Source organism: Brachypodium distachyon, chromosome 4, assembly GCF_000005505.3.
Source record: "Brachypodium distachyon strain Bd21 chromosome 4, Brachypodium_distachyon_v3.0, whole genome shotgun sequence".
Lineage (NCBI taxonomy): Eukaryota > Viridiplantae > Streptophyta > Magnoliopsida > Poales > Poaceae > Brachypodium > Brachypodium distachyon.
Window position 1 is genome coordinate 31,360,234 of NC_016134.3, and position 22,618 is coordinate 31,382,851.

At 45.4% G+C, this 22,618-nt stretch overlaps 1 protein-coding gene and 1 long non-coding RNA gene across 3 annotated transcripts; one reads left to right on the forward strand and one right to left on the reverse strand.

Annotated features, from left to right (window-relative positions):
• The first annotated feature begins 9,167 nt into the window (after positions 1-9,167).
• On the forward strand, positions 9,168-15,816 carry LOC112272387. 2 transcript variants are annotated; one of them, XR_002966114.1, is made up of 4 exons: positions 9,168-12,672; positions 13,443-14,916; positions 15,112-15,198; positions 15,643-15,816. It is a non-coding gene; the product is annotated as an uncharacterized LOC112272387 (long non-coding RNA). The 2 variants fall into 2 exon arrangements; XR_002966113.1 differs by having other exon boundaries at positions 9,168-14,916.
• A 1,720-nt stretch (positions 15,817-17,536) lies between these two features.
• LOC100830968 (myb-related protein 306) lies at positions 17,537-18,946 on the reverse strand. The gene is made up of 2 exons (XM_003576295.4): positions 18,496-18,946; positions 17,537-18,360 (listed from the first exon to the last, which is right to left on the reverse strand). Exons 1-2 carry the CDS (start codon positions 18,756-18,758, stop codon positions 17,832-17,834), a joined length of 792 nt encoding a protein of 263 aa, XP_003576343.1. The 5' UTR covers positions 18,759-18,946; the 3' UTR covers positions 17,537-17,831.
• Positions 18,947-22,618: the final 3,672 nt, after the last annotated feature.

Sequence of the window (22,618 nt, forward strand, 5' to 3'; positions counted from 1 at the left end):
AAGGTTTGCCTTTTAGAGCTTGAAATTTATTGTTTTTGTGTAGGACACAAAATTATCTTTTCGACATGAAAATTTTATAGGCATGATAAAAACTGAAACTCGTACATGCCTGTATCTTTAGATGTTTAAATGTTTGTTTTTTATCTTACTGTTTTTATTTCAAGTGCATTGCTTTCCGGAGTCGAAACGCCATCTCGGTGATTAGGTTACAAGCTAACTAATACCACCGACAATTTAATAATCCTACAAATTCAAGACATCGATATCATCGCCTAATAAGTGTGCAGTAAAGTAAAGGGCAAAGCTTTTTTAGGAAAAATAATGTTGATATCCGTCATTCGATTTTAAAGGAAGCATTGTACAAAAGGGGACCGGCGACTGATTCCCAAAATAGTAGGGAGGGGGGCTAAAAGAATGAAGAAAAGAAAATAAGCGGGAAGCCTAGCCTTTCGGGTCTGACGAGCACGCCGCGATCCTACACCCTATTATTCCTCCCATGCTAGCTAGGCAACCTGTAGGGCCAACAAGGCCACCGCCCCTAACGCCTCATGTTGCGCTCCTTTCAAACTCCCCACCAAATGTAGATGAGCCCACCGTTGAGGTTCGCACGCCTGGGGAGGCCCTGGATGATGCCATCCCAAAGCTCGCCAATAGAGCCAGACGATTGGAGGGACGGGCCCCTCCGGACCCAGCCTGAAATGTGGCCCCAAACCTCCCGCGAGAAACTGCAGCCGCGCCGGGTCTAGGAGTATATGTATACTGCAATCAATATTACTTTAGATGCAAACTGAACAACTCTTTTTTACGGAGTAGTAAAATAATGACACCAAAGAAAAAAAAATGCTAAGTATAAGCATACCCATATTTATTGCTTTTCGAGTCCCCGGAAAAAGGTTATTGCCTTCCGAGAATAGGCAATTTAAGAGAATGAAACAAAACAATATACCGGCAAATCCAGTCACGTAGTGCTGCGAAGTGTAAATTTAGCTCCAGAATGTCATTTGTACGATCCTATATCCTCCCTTCTTTTCTATAAGACGTTTTGGCAAAGTAATTTAGCTCGTCAAAATGTGTAAGGGCCCAATTTGTGCTGAATCTAGGACATTGTACTTATGTATGTATCGCCCTTACTTATGCGCTGCCAACACTAAGTAATACGGAGTATGTGTTTTACTACTCACTCCGTCATAAAATAAGTGATTTGAATTTGTATAGATTTTGTACGAATTCACGTCACTTATTTTGAGACGGAGCGAGTATTAATCTGGGAACGCTCGTTGGTTCTCCTTAAAGATCAAAGTGTCAAGGATGATTATGCCATTTCAACCATTTGGCCACACGTCTGTTTCAAAGAGCCATCGTACCTATGAAGTGCTGGGCCCTATCTTATCTTACAAAAAAAAGAGGACGCCAGGTCTAGCGCGTGGTAAACGAAACCAGTGCGTGCTGGTTAACATGTACCGGCAAGCATCCAAAAGAAAACAAACCAACGGAGCCCATCGCCCATGGTATACAGTATATGTTCTTCTTCCAGTGGATTACCTGCAATCCCGCTCAGAAAGACGTGTGAGCACCAACCGTGTTTCTTTTGCTCAAATTTCGGTTCATTACCCCAGGCCGAACGGTGTATGTCCGGATGCAATGAACCGCTGCGCGCGTATTAACCGCACAAAGGACATTTTTTGTTGTGGTTGTGTGATCCAGCAGAGCGAGGCTGTCTATATACCCTCGGTTTGAACAACGAAAATACTATACAAAACAAAGGTAGTTCTACTTTTTTTTTATATGTGTATACAAACCTGTCCAAAGTAGCCAGAATGTGCATGTCTGGATGGCCAACACGTGACATGCGAGACCTGGCTACGCATATCGATGTAGTTTTTTTTGCGCCTATATAAGTAACTAGCCTCTACACTATACCATCCATCTACCAAAGCATCTCTCATCTTTTCTTATAGCTTCTTTCTTCTTCTTCTCGTTCTCCTTTCTCCCTCGTCTATCAAACCATGTCTTCTTCTTCTTCCTTCCAGCAGCAGAATGGGCCGGCGTCGGCGCAATTGAGCGGTGTTGTAACGCCGGTGGTGTGTTACACAAAATGCATGCGCAACCATGCTCTCGCCGTCGGCAAGCACGCCGTCGATGGATGCGGCGAGTTCATGGCGTCCAGTCCTGACCCTACGGCAGCACTGACCTGCGCCGCTTGCGGGTGCCACCGCAGCTACCACCTTCGTGAGATCATTTATGAATTCTCTGTTCTACCGCCTCCTCCCGCCGTCATCGATGGCCAATCACCGATGAACAGCGCAAAGACCGAGAATTAGAGATCCTTTGGCGGCCGCTATATAGCTCTCCTCATGCATCGACCAAATAATCAGCATCTAGTAGTATGTTCCTCTCGGGTTTCTCGACATGTTTCTGTCTTTATGTTCTTCGCATTTAGTGTGTTGGGGTTTTGATGAATTGGTTTGTGTGCGATCTATGTAACATGTTTCCCTGTGCCGTGGATGAATCGATGTGATGGACATCTTATATTTCTGAATAAAGTTTGATCAATTTCTCAATTCCGCACTATATCAGTAAATTACATTGGTCGTGTATATTGGGTTATTGGGATGTCTCTTCACGTACCCTAGCGACCCCGCTTTGTTTTTGCGAGACAATGTCATGGAGGTCCAGAGGAAGAAGAAGACAAGGGTTGGCCATGCTCTCTCCTCCCACACACACTTTTGTGATCAAATTCTAGTACCACACATGCTCTTTTATCGCGACGCTATGGTCCGGCTTGCTTCGTACAAATATGGTTAGAACAGATGGAAGTGACGGTAGAGAGAGGCCTTGAAAACGTGACAGTGGGTGCCATCGTGACGGTAGCTATCATGATGTATATATGAAAACAAATATATGTGTGCCAAACTGCATAATGCCAGACAAGTGGTGTCATGAGGTGGGATCGGACGCTAGCTCGAGTGGCACACTCGGAAAAAATGTATGGGTGACAGCATGTCTTCTACCTATCCTCATCACGGTCCCCCACCCCCCCCCCCAACTATCTACATCTCCAACTAAAAAAATCCTAAGAAAAATTACCCCAGCTTTGTTCTCGTCAAGGCGGCGGTGATTTTGATTGGGTTACATTGGCACAAGGTGTCATATCCTAAAAAACAAGTTCCTCCTTCCTTTGGCACAAGCGGTTTCTTTTACTTGCTCTTGAAAAGTCACTACTCCCTCCGGTCGGAATTACTTGTCGAAATATTACATGTATCTAGACACTTTTTCCACATGCATACATCCGTATTTGGACAAATTTGAGACAAGTAATACCGGTCCGAGGGAGTAGATTATTTGAATTGCAAATCTTTAGAGCATCTCCACTCCCCCCCCCCCCCCCCATATGGCATCTACCGCATGGCCATATGGGGGGGGGGGGCATGCAATTCGTTTGGGGTGGAGCCGGCACCCAGCCGCACCCCCCAAACGTCCGCCCCCAAATCGAGGTTAGTATCGCCGACAGGGGTGGCCCATCCTGCTTTTTAGCTTCATCCGGCGCGCCCCTTAGCCCCCTGTGAGTAGGGTGCGGCCTAGGGGCGCCGGATGAATTGAGAAGGGGCACCGGATGTTTTTGGTTTTACGAGGGCGAGTTGGGTCGGTTTTTTTGGCACCAGCGTCCCCATAACCCGTTTGGGGTGGGTGAGGGGGGGGGGGGGCTTTAGGGGGCCGAGTGGAGATGCTCTTGTATCTTCAGCAGTAGCCCCTAAAACAGGGTCCCTAAATCCTGTATGGGGCTGCTCCCTAAATAGTCCGGTCCCTATTTTTCCTCGATCTTCAGCAGTAGCTCCTAAATAGCAGCCCCTATTTAGTTTTGCTATTACACTGACTAGTAGGACCCATATGTCAGTGGGTCATTGCCTCTCTCTTTTTTTCTCATCTCACTTTCTTCTTCCCCGTGAAAGTACAGGCCAAGCCGAGAGACGAGTGACAAGGCGGCATGGCATGACAGCACGGGCAAAATCGGTGCGGTAGCCTGCCTGCGATGCGGGCGAATCGGCACGTCCGAGGGCGGGGCTGCGGGCGAATCTGCGCTAGGAACTTGGCGCAGTGGCGGCCGCGGGCGTTGTGGCGGGGGGGGGGGGGCCGCTGGGAGACGGGAGACGGCACGGAGATGCGGCGGGGGCATTGTGCGGTCGGCCAACGACGAGCAGCGACAGCTTGGTGGTGGTGATGACGGGGTGCAGCCGGGCCAACGATGGGCAGCGCCTCTGCAGGGGTGGCAGCGGTTGCCGGAGGGGGCGGCGACAGGTCGGCCTAAGGCAGTGCAGCTGACGTGGCATGGAAGGCAAGGGGAATAGGGGCCTTCTCCAGAGCCCCTGGAATGGGGCTTGGGAGGTGTTTTTAGGAGCCTTCCTAGAATAGGGGTTCTAGTAGAGTCCCCGATGAAGATCGTTTTTTGGTTTTGGCCCTCAAAAACAGGATAGGACACTGTTTAAAAGCCTGTTCAAGATGCTCTTAGAACCTGCATATATATGTCCTCCACCCTTCAACCCAAACTGAGGATGGAAAAAAAAATCATATGCGACCCGGGTTACGACCCAGGCTGGACCCTTCTTCCGTTCGTTCGATCTGCCTAATCTCACGTGATTTTTTCAGCATCTGGCTGCATTTCCCCGCGGGACCTGATCGGACGCACTTTAGATGGGTACACGGGTTGGGTTGTTCTATGCGGGGTAGTATAGGATCATTTACCCATCTGAAGTGCGTCCGATCAGGTCCAGTGGGGAGATGCAGCCAGACGCAGAAAAAATCACGTGAGATTAGTGAGATAGAACGAATGGGAGAAGGGTCCAGACTGGGATCGTAACTTGCCGGGTCACATAGGATTTCTCTCTAAAAAAATCACTTGAGATTAGGGTGATCGAACGAACGGGAGAAGGGTCCAGCGTGGGGTCGCAACTTGCCGGATCGCATAGGATTTTTTTCTGTACCGGATCGTATCTTTACTATTCTTTAATTTCGAGTCTGCTTACGTTGGTCGTCCCTCGCCCTCACGCCCGGAAAAAGCCTCGTAAAAAAACCGTCCTCCCTCGCGTCCCTGCACGGGAAAACCATCCTCCAATCCTCGATTGCTCGAATTTCCATCGCCTCTAACCTCCCCCGCCATACCCTACACGCACCGGCGCCTCGCACACCCTATGCCCAGAGCCGGCACCTCAACGGCCGACGACCTCTCCCTCACCAGCCGCCGCCATTGACCCCAGCACTCGCCCAAATAAACCATCGTCCAACAAACCAAAATTACTCGCAGTTTACAGTAGCACTCGCCCAGGCCAAAATCAGTGACGCGATTGACTCCAGCACTCGTCCAGGAAAAAAAAAATGGCCAGCAAGTCAAAATCGTACAGCTCCAGGTTCCATAGCTGCCTTATCCCTCCAGGCGTTTACGATGCGAAATTCCGTTTCGGACGAGTCTACACTATTCTTTATTTTCACACACATCGGCAAGGAGATTCACACACAGTGGCAAGTAGGAACTGCATATATATCTAATACCAACTCTCCATGCAGGCTTATTGATTTCAACGAGATTACGTGCCATTTTCTGAGGTGCATAAAAGCTGAGATTGAAAGAACTTCTAAAAAAGGAGGAGCGTGAAACAACTTCTAAGAGAAAAGAGGCCGTGGAGAACATTCATAAGCACCAGTGAATGGCGTGGGCCTTCTTAAATTTAGGCACCAAATTAGCATTTCTTGCAGTAGTATTTCTCATATTATTTCGTTTTTCAATGTACCTTATCAATTTTTTTGAAAGTAACCATATGTTTCATTAGACAATCCGTTTACATAGATTACACATATGGTCACGAAATGAGACAAACATGCTTGTCAAGCAACTTTGCACAAAGTATCCCGCAAGAAGTAAAATTACAATTTCACCTTTGGATAAACTTGTAACTCGCCGAACCGTTGTCCACCCTCGTCCTCCGCCGCCACCATGGCAACGCCGAAAAGCCGCCAAACCCAGATCTGGGAGAGCACCTTCGCATACAAGGATGCTTTCTGAACCGATGAACCGGACCGCCTCAAGCGACGAGACCAAGACTTTGTGGCACGTCAGCCGAGGAACTTCCCCGTGGTCACCAGAACCTGACGTCGTCAACTTCATCCAATGCCGTTGAAGAAGAGGGACGCCGCCGCCTGCCATCATCCACACACCCAATTGCGAGACAACAAACACAACAACAGCAGCCGACACGACCTTCACCCGTGAGAGTGCCAATCGCCAGCCACCAGACACAAATCTTGCCGGATCCAGAGACCGGCGAGACGACCAGGCCACCTGCCCCTCGACACCACCGGTTGGAGTGATGCCAAGATGGAGGAAGAGCAGAGACAAATTATTCTAATGCAGCGCCTTTTCCTCTATAGAAGCAGCGCCTCAAGAAACACTAGGCCAACCCTAACTGACCGGAGCAGAAGCACCAGGATCCCCACCCCCTCCCGTCGCTTGAGCGGCGGACGGAGGAGGCAGGGACCGTCGGCGGGCCAGTGTAGTTGGGGGCAGACGGGAGATCGCCACTGGATCCTCTCTCTCACTGGGAGCGGTTCCTTGTACCTTATCAATTGAGTATGACCGATATGTATTCCGTCGTAAAGAACAAACACTTAATTTTAATATTTTAGCACCTTATCTATCTACCCAAATAATAAAGGGACCACCCCTCCTCACCTCCCTGCTCTCCTCTCCAGCTTCCTGTTCCTCTCCGGCACGGAGAGGCTTGAACTCCTGGAACTCGCCTCGACATCCCCTTGACGAGCAGCCGGACTCCTGAAACTTCCCTCGACATCCGGTACCTCCAGTCGACCTCCCCTCGACGAGCAGCCGAACTCGCGGTGGCCTCCTCCGCAACCACGCCGGCCCCTCTGGAGAGACCCAAATCAGACGTCCTTCGCCATGATTTCATGCCATAGGGAGGTCGAGAAGCACCGCCGCGCCCCAACTCATTGGCCTCCTCGCGGGCTCCAGGTGCCCTCCATGCTGCCAGTGACTACTCAGCGGTGGCCACGATCTCGTGCGGGAGAGCCGGTGGGCGTGGAGACGGACGCGCAGGAGAGGGGGGCAGCGCCGCGGCGGCCCGCGGCGGGATTTGGGAATTTGGGGGCGTCGGCTTCCTTGGGAGCCTTGGGGCTTGCTGAGAGGGGCGGGGAAGCTGGGGCGCAGGGCTTGCTCTGGGACGGCGGCCCGTGGCTTGCTGCGGTGGCACACAGGGAGCGAGGCGCGGCACGTGCGCCGGTAGAGAACGAAAATGCTGCACATATGCACTTCAAGTATTCGACGTACGACTCCTGACCGATGATGGTCAATCCAGCGAGCTCTCTACCTCTAGCATATGCCATCAATGGCTACTATTCAACATCGTACAAAAATCGTAAGAAATAGATCGTACATATTACAGCTTACGGAAGAGAAAGAGGAGAAACGAGACTCGGTCCTGGCTTCCTGAAGAAGAAGAAGAAGAAACATTGTTGAGTGGCTGACATGTGGGACCTTTAGTCCAATGTGATGAAAAAGAAACATAGGGAAGGAGTTATTGGAACCTATCGGAGAAGAGGCCAAATTTTTTTAAAAAAATTCGAACCCAGAAAATAGGCCAATTAAGCATTGAAATAATTATTTTCAAAATAAATAAATGATTTTTTATACATATTTTTCCAAAAAAATACCCTTTTTAGTCATTTCGGGCTTTTTTCGTGCTTTCGGGCCGGGCTTGGGACTGGAAAGTGAGTCCCAAGCCCGGTCCAGTACGTCGGGCTTCGGGCCGGGCTGGGTCATCCATGCCTAGGTATAGTCTCGTGACAACACATCGAGCTGCCTCCTGGAGCACCAATTTCGATCAACGCCTCCGCGCGCGCTGCCCTGTTCTTGTTCGTGTAGGTTCCACTTCGAGGAACAGCTTTACCGGACAATCTATCTATTTACCCAATGCTTTCTTCGTCGTCGTCCGCGTCTCGCGAGTGCGAAAAGTCTGTCGGATGGTTTGGTACCGCCCGTCCGATCGCGCGCACAACTTCTAGCGCTTGCCACGATCGCACCGTTCCCCTCGCTCTCTTCTCTTTCCTCATGTATAGCACGGGAAAGCGGCGTGGATCGCGATGACGACCTTCCGGGTGCTGGCGGTGCCGCTCATCATCGAGATGGACGACCGCGAGTAGCAGATCACCGAGATGGAGCTCCACCAGCAGGCGCTCCTCGGAAGCGCGCCGCCCACAGCCCCACACTCGCTAAATAAATCAGCGTCTTTGGTCTCCATAAAAAAGCTAGCTTCTTGTTTATCATAAGGTTTTCGAGCGAGGGAGGATTTCTGTTTGGTCTCTCCTTAAGAGAAACTATTTGCTATGCTACGCTGTACTAAATTGACTATGCGAATTGAATCAATCAGTCAGTCTTTTCGATGTCATCCAAAAAAAAAAAAACTGCCTCAGCACTGCAGGTTCTCAAGCTTGACGTTATCATGCCCGTCAGGTGTTCGATGATGTGTCCCAAGTAGGACAACATTATCATGGTCTTACAGAGAACGTCGTTGGTACGCATCATCACGATTCACGCCGAGTATAGAGTGTTGGTAAAGATTGTACGCTAAAGTGTATGTGTTGCCTATCCAAAAATTGTTTGATTAATACCCACTGTGCCACACGTATAGACTGTTTGACTAAACTTTCTTCGTTCAATGGACAATGCAGATTGCAAAATCTTCGGTTGACTTAACCTGATGAAAAGATCCGCTCAAATTACCAGCTAGATGAATAAATAGCTTCAGTTGTACAAATGTAACAACAGAAATGAACATCATAAACAAACATGTCACGCTTGACCGTATATTTAGAAAGTAAATGACACTTGTATTAATACCCAATGTGCCCTTTATTTCGATTCAATCTCAAATTATGTTGTTGTTTTTCTTTAAACGTGAATTTTCGTGTGCATTATGTTTACACGTGAGAGCGAATGAAATTAAGAGGCCGTGGCACGCACGGACACCGTTGTACTAGTAGGATTATTTATCCTCAGGATGGGCCATGTGATAACTACACATGATAGCACGGCCCGGCCCAGCCCAGCAAGCTGACTCTGTTCCGCGGCGCCATCCATGAAATTCGAAATTCGAATTCAAATCTGTCCTTGAATCCTTCCTCCCGCAAATCCGCACGAATCCGAACCCCAGGCCCTCCGTTCCATTTTCCCCCAAATCCCACTCCGGGTATTCCCGACCTCGGTTTCGTTTCCGGTGCGGCGAATGGCGTGGGAGCTCCGATCGAGGAGTCCTCGGGAGCTGTGGGAGGCGGCGGCTGTCTGGCCGGCGGCCGCGAGCGGACGAGCAGCTCTGGCTGCGATCGATCTCCTTCACCAGTGAAAACATTTTGGTGATCTGCGACCTCTCCTTTTACGTTTAGATCATAGCCGTAAGAGCTTCATTTACCCTATCCTTGATTCTCCCGTATTTTGCCTAGTTCTTCCTTGCAGTGAGCACATGATGCTGTGGAAAATAAAGCCCTTCTGTTGCAGAAAGTACTTAATTTATTGTGTCGTTGTTTCCACAAGGACACTATCAAATAGTTGAATTTTTTTTCACTTCTCCGTGCAAATGAATTGTTGCAGACTGTGATTGGTCTGAAAGAACAGTAGGCTTTGGATTTTTTTTATTATTATTTTTTGCCAGGCATCAAATGGGATGGTTTAGTTTAGACCATGTAGCTAGGTTGATTTGCCACAGTTGCAGCGAGCTGATCAGTTCAGTATGTTCTAGTATCGGAAACTAGGCGCATTCTTAATCAATTATATCATGAATTCATCGGGGTTATTAGAACCAAATAGCTCCTCATTTGTATCATCACTATACATGAGTATTACCAAATTTACATGACAGTCAAATTGTAATTAATATTTTATTTTCAGGTGAATTTTTGTCCCTGTTTCTTTTGTATGCCAGGCCGATAGGGAGTAAAAACAAATCCCTTTCTTTGTTTTTTAATCTCTCCTTCCAGTAACAGGTTTACCCACAGTGGCCATGTAATTTCCAACCTGAACGACATGACTAATTTCCTTCACGTGCAACACATATTTTACTGTATTTAGGTCTACTAAGATTGCCCCATCGACTACTGGCAAAAGGTTCACGCGTGCTGAGTAACCGTTATAAAAGTTTGACGCATTCCAAGGGGTGATATGGACAACTGAAGTTTTGTCAACAACATCAAACCATATATGGTGTACACAATACTATTACTCCTTTATTCCCTCTCCCTCTCAAACCACATACCGTATACACAATACTATTACTTCTTTATTCCTTCTCTCTCTCTCTAGTATTTTCTAGTTGAAAAGGATATCGATTGTTGTCCTCTTGTTGGTTTTAGATTGTATACATTGGTTTCATTTGATTGGGAACAGCAAACAGTTTCTGACCACATCTTGAAGAGAGAGAACTCTGTAGTCTGTACTGTCTCTCTTCAGTTTGCCCCAATCAGAAAGACCACTTGTGACTTTCTGACTAATATATCAACATGTAACATTGTTGCATAGGGTCATTATCTCACTGGTACGAAGATGCAAACTCCTCATATAGCTTGCTTGCTACATGGAAATGACATTAAAATTGGTTTCAAGAGCCCATACACAGATTTGGGAGTGTGACTACATGTAAATTATGTATTGATATGGAGTTTGTCTAGCGACTAGTAGTCGACAAACGAAGCAAGTTTAGCTATAGAGCATAGGGATTTTGAATAAATTTTGCAGAGAACAGTCATGGATAATGGCTTATCAACTTTGAAGTAACATGAAGTGCAAGCTTATGGTTTCCAGACTCCAGAGAATAGCAAGGAAGTTGATAAATTTTGGATTTTGTTATTCAAAATTTCCAGAGGTTATTTGTTGATGGTTTCAGAGAAATGCAATAGTATGTTTTCTTCAGGGCTTGGTGTGAAGAGTAGCCAGTTTGGGTCGACGGATTTATCACAACTAGATGGTGCCCCGCACGTTGTTGCGGAAATTTTTAGTTAGCATACATAAGTGAAATTGAGTAGCAACGAAAGAGTATTCAAAATTGAAAATATATATGAAATTGTATGATATATTCTTTGCTTAGTGAGGATAGCTTGATAAAAAATAGCATGCATGTGCAAAAAATATGATCTCCCCACTAAATTGGTGTGAACATACCAATGACATGCATGATGATGTGGCATGTTTGCATATTGAGAGAAATCAAGTAGTAGGGTTTTCCTATTTAGATATAGAAGATTCATAAACAGAAGGAAAATATTGGCTTTGTTTAATTCTTAACCCCACAGGGAAATCCAAGAATCGATGTTCCCTGACCAACACCCCAGATTTTGTTTTCCCAGTCAACTGATGGGCCTGGAACTATCATTCAAAAAATAAAAAAGATGGAACTCGAGCAATGAATCCATATCAATTTTCCCAACAGGTGGATAGTGCAACCTTTCTTATTTTGAACATACACGTCTAGATTGTGCCAAATGAGTTAGCATCTTAATCAAGCCCTTTTGCAGACAATGTGGCATGTTTAATAGCCTCTTGATCACCATATCAGGCGGGCCTATATGTTGATAGCACAGTGGTGGGGAATACATTCATTAAATAATTGGTTACAATTTTTTTTGCCAATAAATGTAGACGTGTCTATGATTTGAAAGATATAATAAGATGATGGTGCAGTTTTATTTTGTTATTTTTTGACCGATTTTTTTTATTGTATAAGTGTACGTTGCCATGTTAACTAATCTCATTTCTCAAACAGAAGCATCCTGTATTTGACTGACATGTGGATGAAGATATGCAGTGAACAATGGTATGCCAGAGGATTAATTCAGTGCTGTGAACTGGGTAACTGAAAAACTCCAGGTTTCCTTCAAATTCTAGATTATAGTTGTACCAAGTTTCTGTGCTAAATGCCCATCTTATGAAAGGAACTGTACAGTATGTCCTTTGCATATTCTTCAATAGTTCTGGTTGGTAGTCTACGAATACTGGCATACCTGTCATAGCAGGTGCAGTTTCCAATTTTAGGTGTATTCCTTTCCAATGAACTTCATAGCTATCTTCAACCTGTACATCTCTCTCTACACTATGCTATCACCCATACAGATACTTTAAGCATATGAGATCCAGCAAGTTGAAACAACTAGATGGTGCCCCGCACGTTGTTGCGGAAATTTTTAGTTAGCATACATGAGTGAAATTGAGTAGCAACGAAAGAGTATTCAAAATTGAAAATATATATGAAATTGTATGATATATTGTTTGCTTAGTAAGGATAGCTTGATAAAAATTAGCATGCATGTGCAAAGATTATGAGTTCCTCATTAAATTGGTGTGAACATACTAATGACATGCATGATGATGTGTCATGTTTGCATGTTGAGAGAAATCAAGTAATGGGGTTCTCCCTACTTAGATATAGAAGATTACTGGTATAACCATTGTCCCTGCAATTTTTGCTACCTTAACATGGTCTATCAGTTAGAAATATCGCTGTGTAGTAATCCATCACGTTCTCGCAACAATAAGGTGCTTTTGGGTCAAGTCCTCAGATACAGAAGAGTTAGTTGGCTGCCTGAGCTGGTCCTTGCAGCACTGATTTGGTTAGAAGGTGGGAGGTAAGCAACTAACTCTATGTGATGATCATGTATTCATGTTGCACACTAGTACTTCCATGTGAACTAAGATATGAACAGGTTAAAGCTTTGTGTAAGGTGCCCTTTCTGTTCTTGACCACCTTTTTTGAACAATTGATGTCCCAAGCTCTTTAATTTTGTGACAGCAACCATATATACACAGTCGGTCCTGATCTTGCTTTTGAACAGATGAAGATTTTTTTTCTGGGAAATATTTTCTTTTCACCCAAGTTAGTAGTGCTTTGGTTGCAGATAAACTAGATTTGTATTTTTATTTATTTTTATATAAGCATTTAAGTGGCACTCGCTAGTTTTAACTAGTCTCGTTGAACAAATGGCTGGTATTTTTACATTTGTCTGTAGAGTATCCTTTTAGCAGTATCTAATCAAGTCATCTATTTTCATATGTGCGCGATGTTCCCTCTTTATGTATCACCTTTAATCCGAGCCCAAATCGGGACCAACAAGTACCTGTAGCACTTAATGGGTGATTATTAGGCCGACAGGGATATTTGGAATTCTAAAACCTCATACTAGTATCCGGAGCGGAAAGGGTAATTTCTTGAATTACTAAGCAAGTGATTGTATTTTGTCACATAACTTTATATATAGAGCTATTTTATGGTGATTGTTGAGTATTTCTGAATACTTTTCAGTATTTCCGTCGGAATTAATTAATTATGTCCGTCGATGTGTACTCTTAATACACCAATTTTTTCCCCAAAAAATGTCTAATTGGCGTTCTGTTTTAGGCCCACCTTCTTTCATCTCCGTTTCTTCTCCTTCTAGCTGCACACCATCGAACTATGAGACTATCAGGCCATGCATGGGCACGGGAAAGCTTGATGCCGCTCCGCCGGCCGCCGGCCGCCAACGCCCACTGGAGCAATTTTTCCGTCAGACCACCAGCATCGTCTTTTTGCATAAGGCATCCCAGCGAGTATAAACGGAGAACAGATAATCAACATGCGAATCTATTTCCATCGAGTGGCACACAGGCAGCAGCAAGAGGCCGGCCTCCATGAACATCATGTGCTGCTGTGCTGCCTAAGGTGCAAATTAATCAACGATTTCCATCTCGATGAATCCGTGGCTTCAGCCGACGGTTGTGCGGGAGTGGCTCTGATATGTCCAACCCTGACGGCGGGCATTGCTCGTGGAGGAAGAGCTAAAATTATGTTACTGACAAATCAAGGGGAAATGGCATCCGATCGAGGCGGCGGCGCTGCAGCCGTACTCGGGGAAGAACGGCAGTGCGGTGCTTGGGAGACGGGTCGGAGTGGATTTGTTCATCCCTCATCCCAAAGGCTCGCTTATCTCTAGCGCAGTGCTGCATCGGACACCTCCGATCAATGGTTCGGAGCTGACAACTGCTCTGATTCACATGGCCTTGGCCGGAGAAAGAACGGGATTTGTTTCTCTAATTAATTTTGATGGAAAAAGGAAGAGATGATGCCCAGAAAATGTTTCTGACCGTGAGATATGTTACGCCTAGCAGGGGAGCACGGATCGCAGCATACGGGCGGAACAGGCGTCGCCGGGGTTAGCTGCTCATTATACGGATTGCATTCTAGTTAAAAAATAAATTGATATTCTGGTACTTTCCAGTACTTTGTAATACTTTTTATTTCTTCACCGTTGGATCAACTAGGTTGGACGGTTACTAAAATCCCCAACCACTGTAAAACTTGTAATATATATATATAGGTTAATTTGATGTTGTCAGCGGTTAAATGGTTCAGTTTTTTGTCCAAGAAAAGTGATAAAATAGAACTTCTACATAACTGACTGCGAAAAGTTTTCTCGAGTCTCTGGTAATTCTTTCTGAATTCAAAGGTCCATGCATGACATTGTGTCCGCCCTTAAATCCATGAGTTCTTTCTGTTTGTCCTTAGATCTCCCATTCCCTTCTTCGTTCATACATCACCTGTCTAATACAGAGCAATTAAACATTTGAGGATGACATTATCCTTACAGGACTGTTATGTATGCCTTATTTTCCTTGTGTAATTGTACACTTGCTCATGAGGGTACCTCTCACTCTCCTTTTTTAGGGTTCAACTTGGGGCCTATCAATGCCTTCACTCTGAAAGAAGAAGATGGCAACTTAAATTGTGTCTATCCATTGATAATGCAGTCCAGAGTCTGAATTTGTACGCAGAGTCGCAGACGCATGAAGACTACTTTTGATGTTGGTGTTGGCAAACTACTACTCGAGGAGTCAAGGTATATATATAGCTTTTCACAAGACTTCAAATCTTTAATTTAAAATGGCAGAAGATAATTAGAAAATGATTAGTTGTTGTATCGAACAAAGTATTTCAAATTACTTTGGGGACTGGTCTTCCAGGGTTTAACCCTTCTTTTGCATGGTCACGCCATGTGTTTAGACCTGACACTTTTTTTGTCCCGATTTTTCAGGAACTAAAGTGTTGTTCTTCTGTGGAATTCATATAAAAAATGTTTCATTGAAGGTTCAATGGAGCTTCCCCCATGTGCTCCACCGAGGTAACATAAAATCAATCTTTTCGTACTTAATATTGCTGGGTTAGCTGCTGGTTGGGTGCCCTGGCACACTCCATTGGCGCTCTTGATCGAACCACACGTGCAGATTTGCTGCTGCCTTAATTAGGAATTAGGACCAGGCATTCTGTACTCTGATGGCTACATCAAGATTGAGATGTATGCCTCAGGCTGTTTCTTTTTCCTTTTTTAGGATCAAATATGCATGACTTTACCTCACAAACTAATTATTTGTGACCTCGCTTCTGAGGATGTATATAGATGGAGTTTGATTACATTCAGATGGCGATTCGTGTTTTCTTTCTTCCGTCTAAATTTATTTACAACAGAGTGTGCAGAGATATGTTATGGCCCCGTATGTTTTTCTTGCTAATATAATTAAATTGGCCTGGCTGGTGATAACTCATGACTCATGATATGGTTCAGCAGGGATGGCATAACAGGGACGTGTAACGGAGAGGGATGTGACAGCCCATGTCTTGATCTTGCAATTACCGAGCATTAATTTCCCTGGGCATTAATGGCTATTCCGCCCGCGTAGTATACTGCCTTTTACTTAAGTTTCGGACTCCCTCTGTTCCCGTAATTCAGGTTTAATTTCGATCATCAAATAGACCAATAATACATGGATTATGTGTTATAAAATTATATCATTGAAAAATTCGAATACGGATTTAATGGTATAATTTTTGTAGCACGTAAAGCACTTATAATTGGTTTATTTGTTGATCAAAGTTGAATCTTGAATTCCATAGTGCCTTATATTATCATGACAGGGATGGAGTGAGCATATTAGGTTTTATCATTATGACCAAGAATTACTTTGTTAACGTGTGATTTATATGTCACTAGATTTGTGTGACATCGTATCATATGATTCACATATTAATATGGTAACTATGCAACAGATGTGATATCTATCTAGCACCGCCATCGATGCAAAAATAGGCGGATCTATCTTCCCTGCAGAGTTTTTGTACATAAAAAACCTTTATCAGCAGTCAGGTGTCATGCTGTACAAGAGAAGGAATATATAGCACATGAATTCATTGCAGAGTATCCAGACAAAACTGGAAATAGTTCACCATCTGAGACAATTTGGGCAAAGCTAACTATTTTTTGAAACATAGATAGTATAACCCCCTTTGGTTACATCATGCTTACTTACAGATGACACCGTCGCTCCTGTTCATTAATTCTTGTTGCAATCTCTTACTTTCAATATTAATAAGTAACCTTTCTCCAACTTAGTTTCCTTTTTTGTTTTTTTTTTGCTTCACATATATGCATGTCAGCATGTGTGCCACGCATCTATCACCTTGACGCGACTTATAAGTTCAATAAAGTTTTTATCATGGGAAAACAATTTCGAGCATGCTTGGAAATTGTCTTTTCCCATTGAAGTAAAAGAATTTGACTCTGAATTACTACTCACTCTATCCAATAAAAAATGTCTCAACTTTCACTAAATTTGAATGCATCTATACACTAAGGGCCTGTTTTGGGAGGGCTTCACTCCACCTAAACTTCACTTCACCTCTAAACTCCACTCCACCTTAGCTCCACTCCAGCTGATAAATGTGTTTGGGACACAGATCAGCTCCAGACTACCCATTTTCTTTTGCTGATTTATTTTTTGTTTCTTTTCAATGGATCGATCTGGTACGTTGTATATCACGCAAGTGTTGATCGTTGGACTTGGCCGATTAATACAACTCGTGAAATATCGATTGTTTGCATGTATCTTTTTTTTTTTGGTTCACGTGTTGTTGTTTCGTACATGCATCAAACATGTACATCAGCTTATCAGCTTGATGAATCAGATTTTTGTGCTCCTATCGATTCTAGCAAATGAATCCGCAACAAATAATCGATCCGACGACGGCGTCATGGAGAAGCGGCATCCAGCAGCTTGATGGATCAAACATGTACAGCAGCTTCATAAATCAAGATTTTTGTGCTCCCGATCGATCCCATGGCGGCGTCCTGGAGATGCGGCCGGCCGGCGGCGTCTAGGCTTGGTGAATCAAACGGGAACAACAGCTTCATGAATCGGATTTATGGTCTCCCGATCGATCCCATGGCGGCGTCCTGTAGAAGCGGCCGCGGCTGCGCATCCTGGTGTCGGCGACGGCAGCGAATCGCGGGCAAGCGACGGCAGCTTGCCGGGGACGCGCGGGTTCGTCGGAGGAGGAGTGCGGACTCTACCTAGGGCAGAAGATGTACTGCCATGGAAGGGATTCGGGGGAGATGCGCCCACGGGGAGAAAGAACAGCACAAACGTGATAGGAGGAAGAAGAGGAGTCGGGCGGTCTATTCGGGCGAAATATAACGGTTGGGTATCACTTTGGTGGGTAAATATATCTAATTTTAGGTGAAGTGGAGCAGGTGAAGCATCTCTTTCTTCACTCCAGTAAAATGAACTAGAAAGGTGTGCTACTTCACTTCACCTAACAAATGAAGTTTGGAATGTTTGGAACAACTTCAACTGCTTCAGGGGTGAAGCTGTGAAGTGGAGCTCGTCCCAAACATGCTGTAAGTCATGTATAAATACATCCAAATTGACAAACTTGAGACATCTTTTGTTGTTGGATCGGAGGGAGTAATCTTTTTTATTTTCAGAACAGCATTGGCACGAGGGAGTAGCATTCGTCGGACGATGACGCCAGCTGATCCATCATCTTGGGCTCCACCGCCTCGTCGAACAGCCACTCTTCGATCGAAGACAGTGGCACCTGCTGCTGCTGATCGCTGGCAAAGCTGCCGGAGATGCAGCAGCCATCGTCGTGGAAGGCGGGGAACATAGGATACTCATCGGCATCGATGAAATGGACGGCGGCGTGGCCGGGCTTGTCTTTGGCGTCGGAGACGCTCTGTGATGATTGCGTTGTCGGTGCCGAGGAGGCTGGCGGCGGCAGGGAGGCCTTCATGAAGCCGTCGAGCAGCCTGGAGATGTTATCGACGCTGGATGCATAGGACAACGACGAAGGCGAGGAGAAGGAGCAGGCGGCGGATTCGGTCGGCGGCGGGGCGAAGATGGCGCCCACGGCCTGCTGCTTCTGGAGCCTCTTCTTGAGGTGCGTGTTCCAGTAGTTCTTGATGTCGTTGTCCGTCCTCTTCGGCAGGTACGTCGCGATCGCCGCCCACCTGCGCCATCCAAAGCTCAAGTTAGAACCTCATGAATCGCCGGCGAAGAAGCTGCCGGAGGCGAAGGAGAAGAAGAAGCCGCCGGAGGCGAAGAAGGCGATCGATCGAAGAAGGCAAATGTGTGTGTATATGTACCTGTTGCCGAGGAGGGACTGGAGGTGGGCGATGACGGCGTCCTCCTGGGGCGTGAAGCTGCCGCGGCGGATGCCAGGGCGGAGGTAGTTGGTCCACCGGAGGCGGCAGCTCTTGCTGCACCGGGCCAGCCCCGTGCTCGCCGGCACCGACCGCCAGTTGCCCGGCCCGTGCTCCTGCACGTAGGAGACCAGCACGAGGTCCTCCTCCGGCGTCCATGGCCCCTTCTTCACCCCCACCTTGTCACAGCACGGCGGCCTCCCCATTGATATATTATATCACTGATCTAGCTCTCTTTCTCTGGTATGATCACTCTCTCTGTATATGTGATATGTCTAGCTAAATACAGGCCATAGTTCCATCTCTTTCTGTGTATATATAGAAAGAAATAAGAGAAGGAGTGAGGTGAGCTGAGCCCTGAGCTCCGGCCTTTTCACTTGCTATCTGTCGTCTACTAACTAGTGCAATTAATTAAGCACATACCTATACGTTTAACATACCTGACGGGTTTTTTTTTTTCGTTGTATACACTATTTCGGTCGCTTTCCACATTCAACTACACCACATGAATGAACGATGTTGTATATATAGACAGGGCTGTACTGCCTACTGTGTGGATTTAAAGGCTTGCTCCTATGATCTCTTGTTACTACATTTGTGTTTGTGTTTGTGTTTGTGTTTGTGTTTGTGTTTGTGTTTGCAAGATTAGATCAATTAGCTTTCCCATGGCTCCTTGATTTCTCAGGGAGTACATTTGCTTTAATTGAATTCATTGCTAAGCATCTCTACTGATCTCTATCTCCTGCGGCCAGAAAAGAAAGTCATATGCCTTAAATTTATGGTTGATGAAATTCGTCATTGTTGCATCCAGTTCCATCAAATTAGCTGCGCACATTTTAATTGTTTACGCTTGTCGTTTCCTTTTTCTTCTTATAAATTGATTGTGCATCAATGCATCATAGATATTTTGAGATTATTACAAATAAGCTTAAGAGTTATGTGCATCAACAGATCATCTCGTTTCTTATAACAGGAACTCCACAATTTAAAGTGAGAGTACTCCAAGCTCCGGGAGGCGAATTTACGACGCCCACAACTCCAGCATGCCACAGATTCATAAATAAATGGACATTTTTTTAGTATTTCTTGGTCATAAATAAATGGACCCATGCATTTTGCTTGTCTATACTAGAGTATATATAATATTATAGTGTGAGACAAGATCAGCAGCAGCAATGTGCCAAAAGTTCAACCACATCTCTCTTATTAAAAATAAGGAAAACAAAATCTCATGCTACTATACGTACCTACCCTTTGAGTTGCAATCTCTTACATGTTGTGTACTCGAGACACTATTCCATCTTTATTAAATTTTCAAATCAGGCATCAAAGACTTTTCTTAGTACTCTTGTGGGCATCGGCTGCTCCACGTCACCTACACACCGGCTTTGAATGCACTCTGGCTGTTCCCCGGATTCATAATGCCACGTGCTCGAGGTACCAAACACCGTTCCATCTTTATTAATATATACACTCACGTATACATATATATAGATAGATTGATGTCTGTGGTCGATATATCATATCATCATGATGAATTAAGGACCACAGCGTGGTGTGGGGAGCCGAGAATTAAAGGTAGGAAATTGAAAATGAGCTTCAATTCGGGTACCACCCCACATTAGATCGATCTTGTCGATGGATCATGTGTGCCGAGTTGAATGGAACAAGATTGTACCGAAAATGTATATGCACACCTTTTGTTTTTCCTAGATTTTACGTATTCCTCCGATTCTAAATCCTTGAGTACAATATATTTTGCGATATTTTGCCTGTTCTCCTAGATTTTGTTCATGTAGGCACTAGCTGCAAGAGAACCGTTATATCTTCTTTTTCATCGTCATCGGCAGCGGCGACTTCCATTGTAGTTCGCTGCATAGCATGACGTACATCCATGTATGGCATGTGCCGCATAGAGACGATTGCAGTTGATGCATTTCTCAAAAAAATTGTCGTTGTTATTGTTGTTGAAGTAATGCCTTGCCGAGCTTACATTTTCCCTTTTTTCTTCCAGTGATGAACTAAACTGCGACTTTCTTTTCTCTCGTGGCTCTCATGTCTGTTTCGAAATCCGGCGGCAAAGCATCCCTAGACCCGAATACAAAATTAATGGGCCCCTTAGAGTTGGCAGCAGGGACAATGTTGCGTACAGCCCAGACAGAGTATTTCGTGGGCTTTTATATGGGCCTATACCCCGGCCCTTGTTATATCCAACTTCTGAAGTTGGCCCTTCCGTTCAAAAATACAGATACTAAACTAACTAGCAAAAAGCCCCGTGCGTTACTACGTAAGAAAAGAAATTGAAAAACATGCTAGCTTAAGTTTTCAAAAGTGGTGTCTTTTGCATGTAGCTACGTATTGAGAGCAACTCTAGCAGTTACCGAAATTTCTGATCGAAAAAACATCAATTCAGTCTACCGAAAACGCCTTTTCCGATATAATTTCATATTTTATAATTTTTAGCTCATATGAAAATTATGTTAGCCCCGACGAGATGCTGCTCTCCCTTCGCTCCATCACGCATCTCTGCGATGCCATGCCACATATATTGGGCCTGTTTCAACCATGATTTTTAAGGAAAATTAAGGATCCAGCACATCATCGATTAGTCATATGATCAAGTCAAATCGGGCAAAAAATAGATCTAGAAAAATGGTAAAACTAAAATCATATACGGAGAGGAATTAAATCAATGGAATTTTCAGAGCAGATCCATGTCCTAATTAAATTTAGAAAGCATGGTCTGCATGTACCATCAATTAGGCCAAGATTTCAACAAAAATAAAGAAAAAATAGAGAAAAATGTGGGTAGTAGCAGCCCCAGAACGCCCGCTCGGAAGCATCTGCTGCTGCGGCGTCGCTGGAGGAAGGCGCCCGCGCTACCGCCATGCCCATCTCCGCCACCGCGCATCGGATCCGCAGCCGCGGCGTGCCGACGACCAGCTAAGGAGGCGCCCGACCGACCCGCCGAGGAGCGGGCGCCACGGAGGATCTTGACGACACAGGCCGGACGGAGGCCGGACGAAGGAACGGCACTGTTGTCTTCCCCACGCGGATCCTCGTCGCTGGGATCTGGCCATGAATGGGACCCGGGCGCTCCGCAACTGGTAGCGTGTCGTCCTACGCCTCCACCTAGTCGTCGAACGCCACCCGTCCTCTCCAGATCTTCTGCAGCACTGTCGTGGCGCCTCCATCTTCAGACTACAACGCCGCCGCCGAGCTCCACCTACCTCTCTCGCGGCTCGCCCCGCCTCTGCCAGAACACACCGTCGATCTCCTCCACAGACTACAGCCAGCCGTCCAGATAGATGAAGAGGGAAGGGGGCAGGGGCTCGGTGTCCTTGGTCCATGAAGAGAGGAGTGGGACTTCGTGGAGGAGGCGGATCGAGCGGTGCGAGGAAGAAAAGTTCGGGGAGGATGGATCGAGGGGATAGGTGCGAGAGGGAGAGGGGATAGGGGTCGGGCCGCGCGCCCGCGTGAGAGGGTTGTGCGGAAAGTATCGAGGACGTACGGCGGTGGTTAGAATCAATCGGATAAAAAAAGGCTTCGGGATTAAAAGTGGTGACATCGGTGGCAAATTCGTAATTTTGGTGAAGTGACGTGTACCATCACCACCAACTCCAATTTAATATATTGTTATATATTGTTATAGATTAAATACAGATCAATGTCGCTAAAAAAAATACAGATCAATGCATCATGCTATTATGAAAGAAAAAAGAAGATCATTGCGTCATGCATGTATATATATAGGACAATTGTTCGGTATTTTTCTGACACGTACTCAGTGTATACGTGCTGGCTTAATTATACGCGAGTCTAGCTAGCTTGTACTCTCAAAAACGATAAATTGCATTATCCGTTTCGGATCGAGTAAAGAAGTTCCAACCTAATCCGGGATAGCTCCTTATCATTATAAGCAAATATTAATTACTCATGCAGCACAGATAACTAATGCTTTGATTAGTGGAGGACAGTTAGTCAAAGCTCTAGCTGTAGCTCTTTCTTTTTGCCATTGCATGGCCTGCTTCATGCATGCATGCTTATAAAATATGGAGTAGTACCT

Bases quoted from the DNA above. Each gene is read 5' to 3' on its own strand.
- LOC100830968 (XM_003576295.4), bottom strand. From the start codon at position 18,758: ATGGGGAGGCCGCCGTGCTGTGACAAGGTGGGGGTGAAGAAGGGGCCA. The intron at 18,361-18,495 runs GTACATATACAC...TGGATGGCGCAG, and splicing joins CAGTCCCTCCTCGGCAACAG to GTGGGCGGCGATCGCGACGT.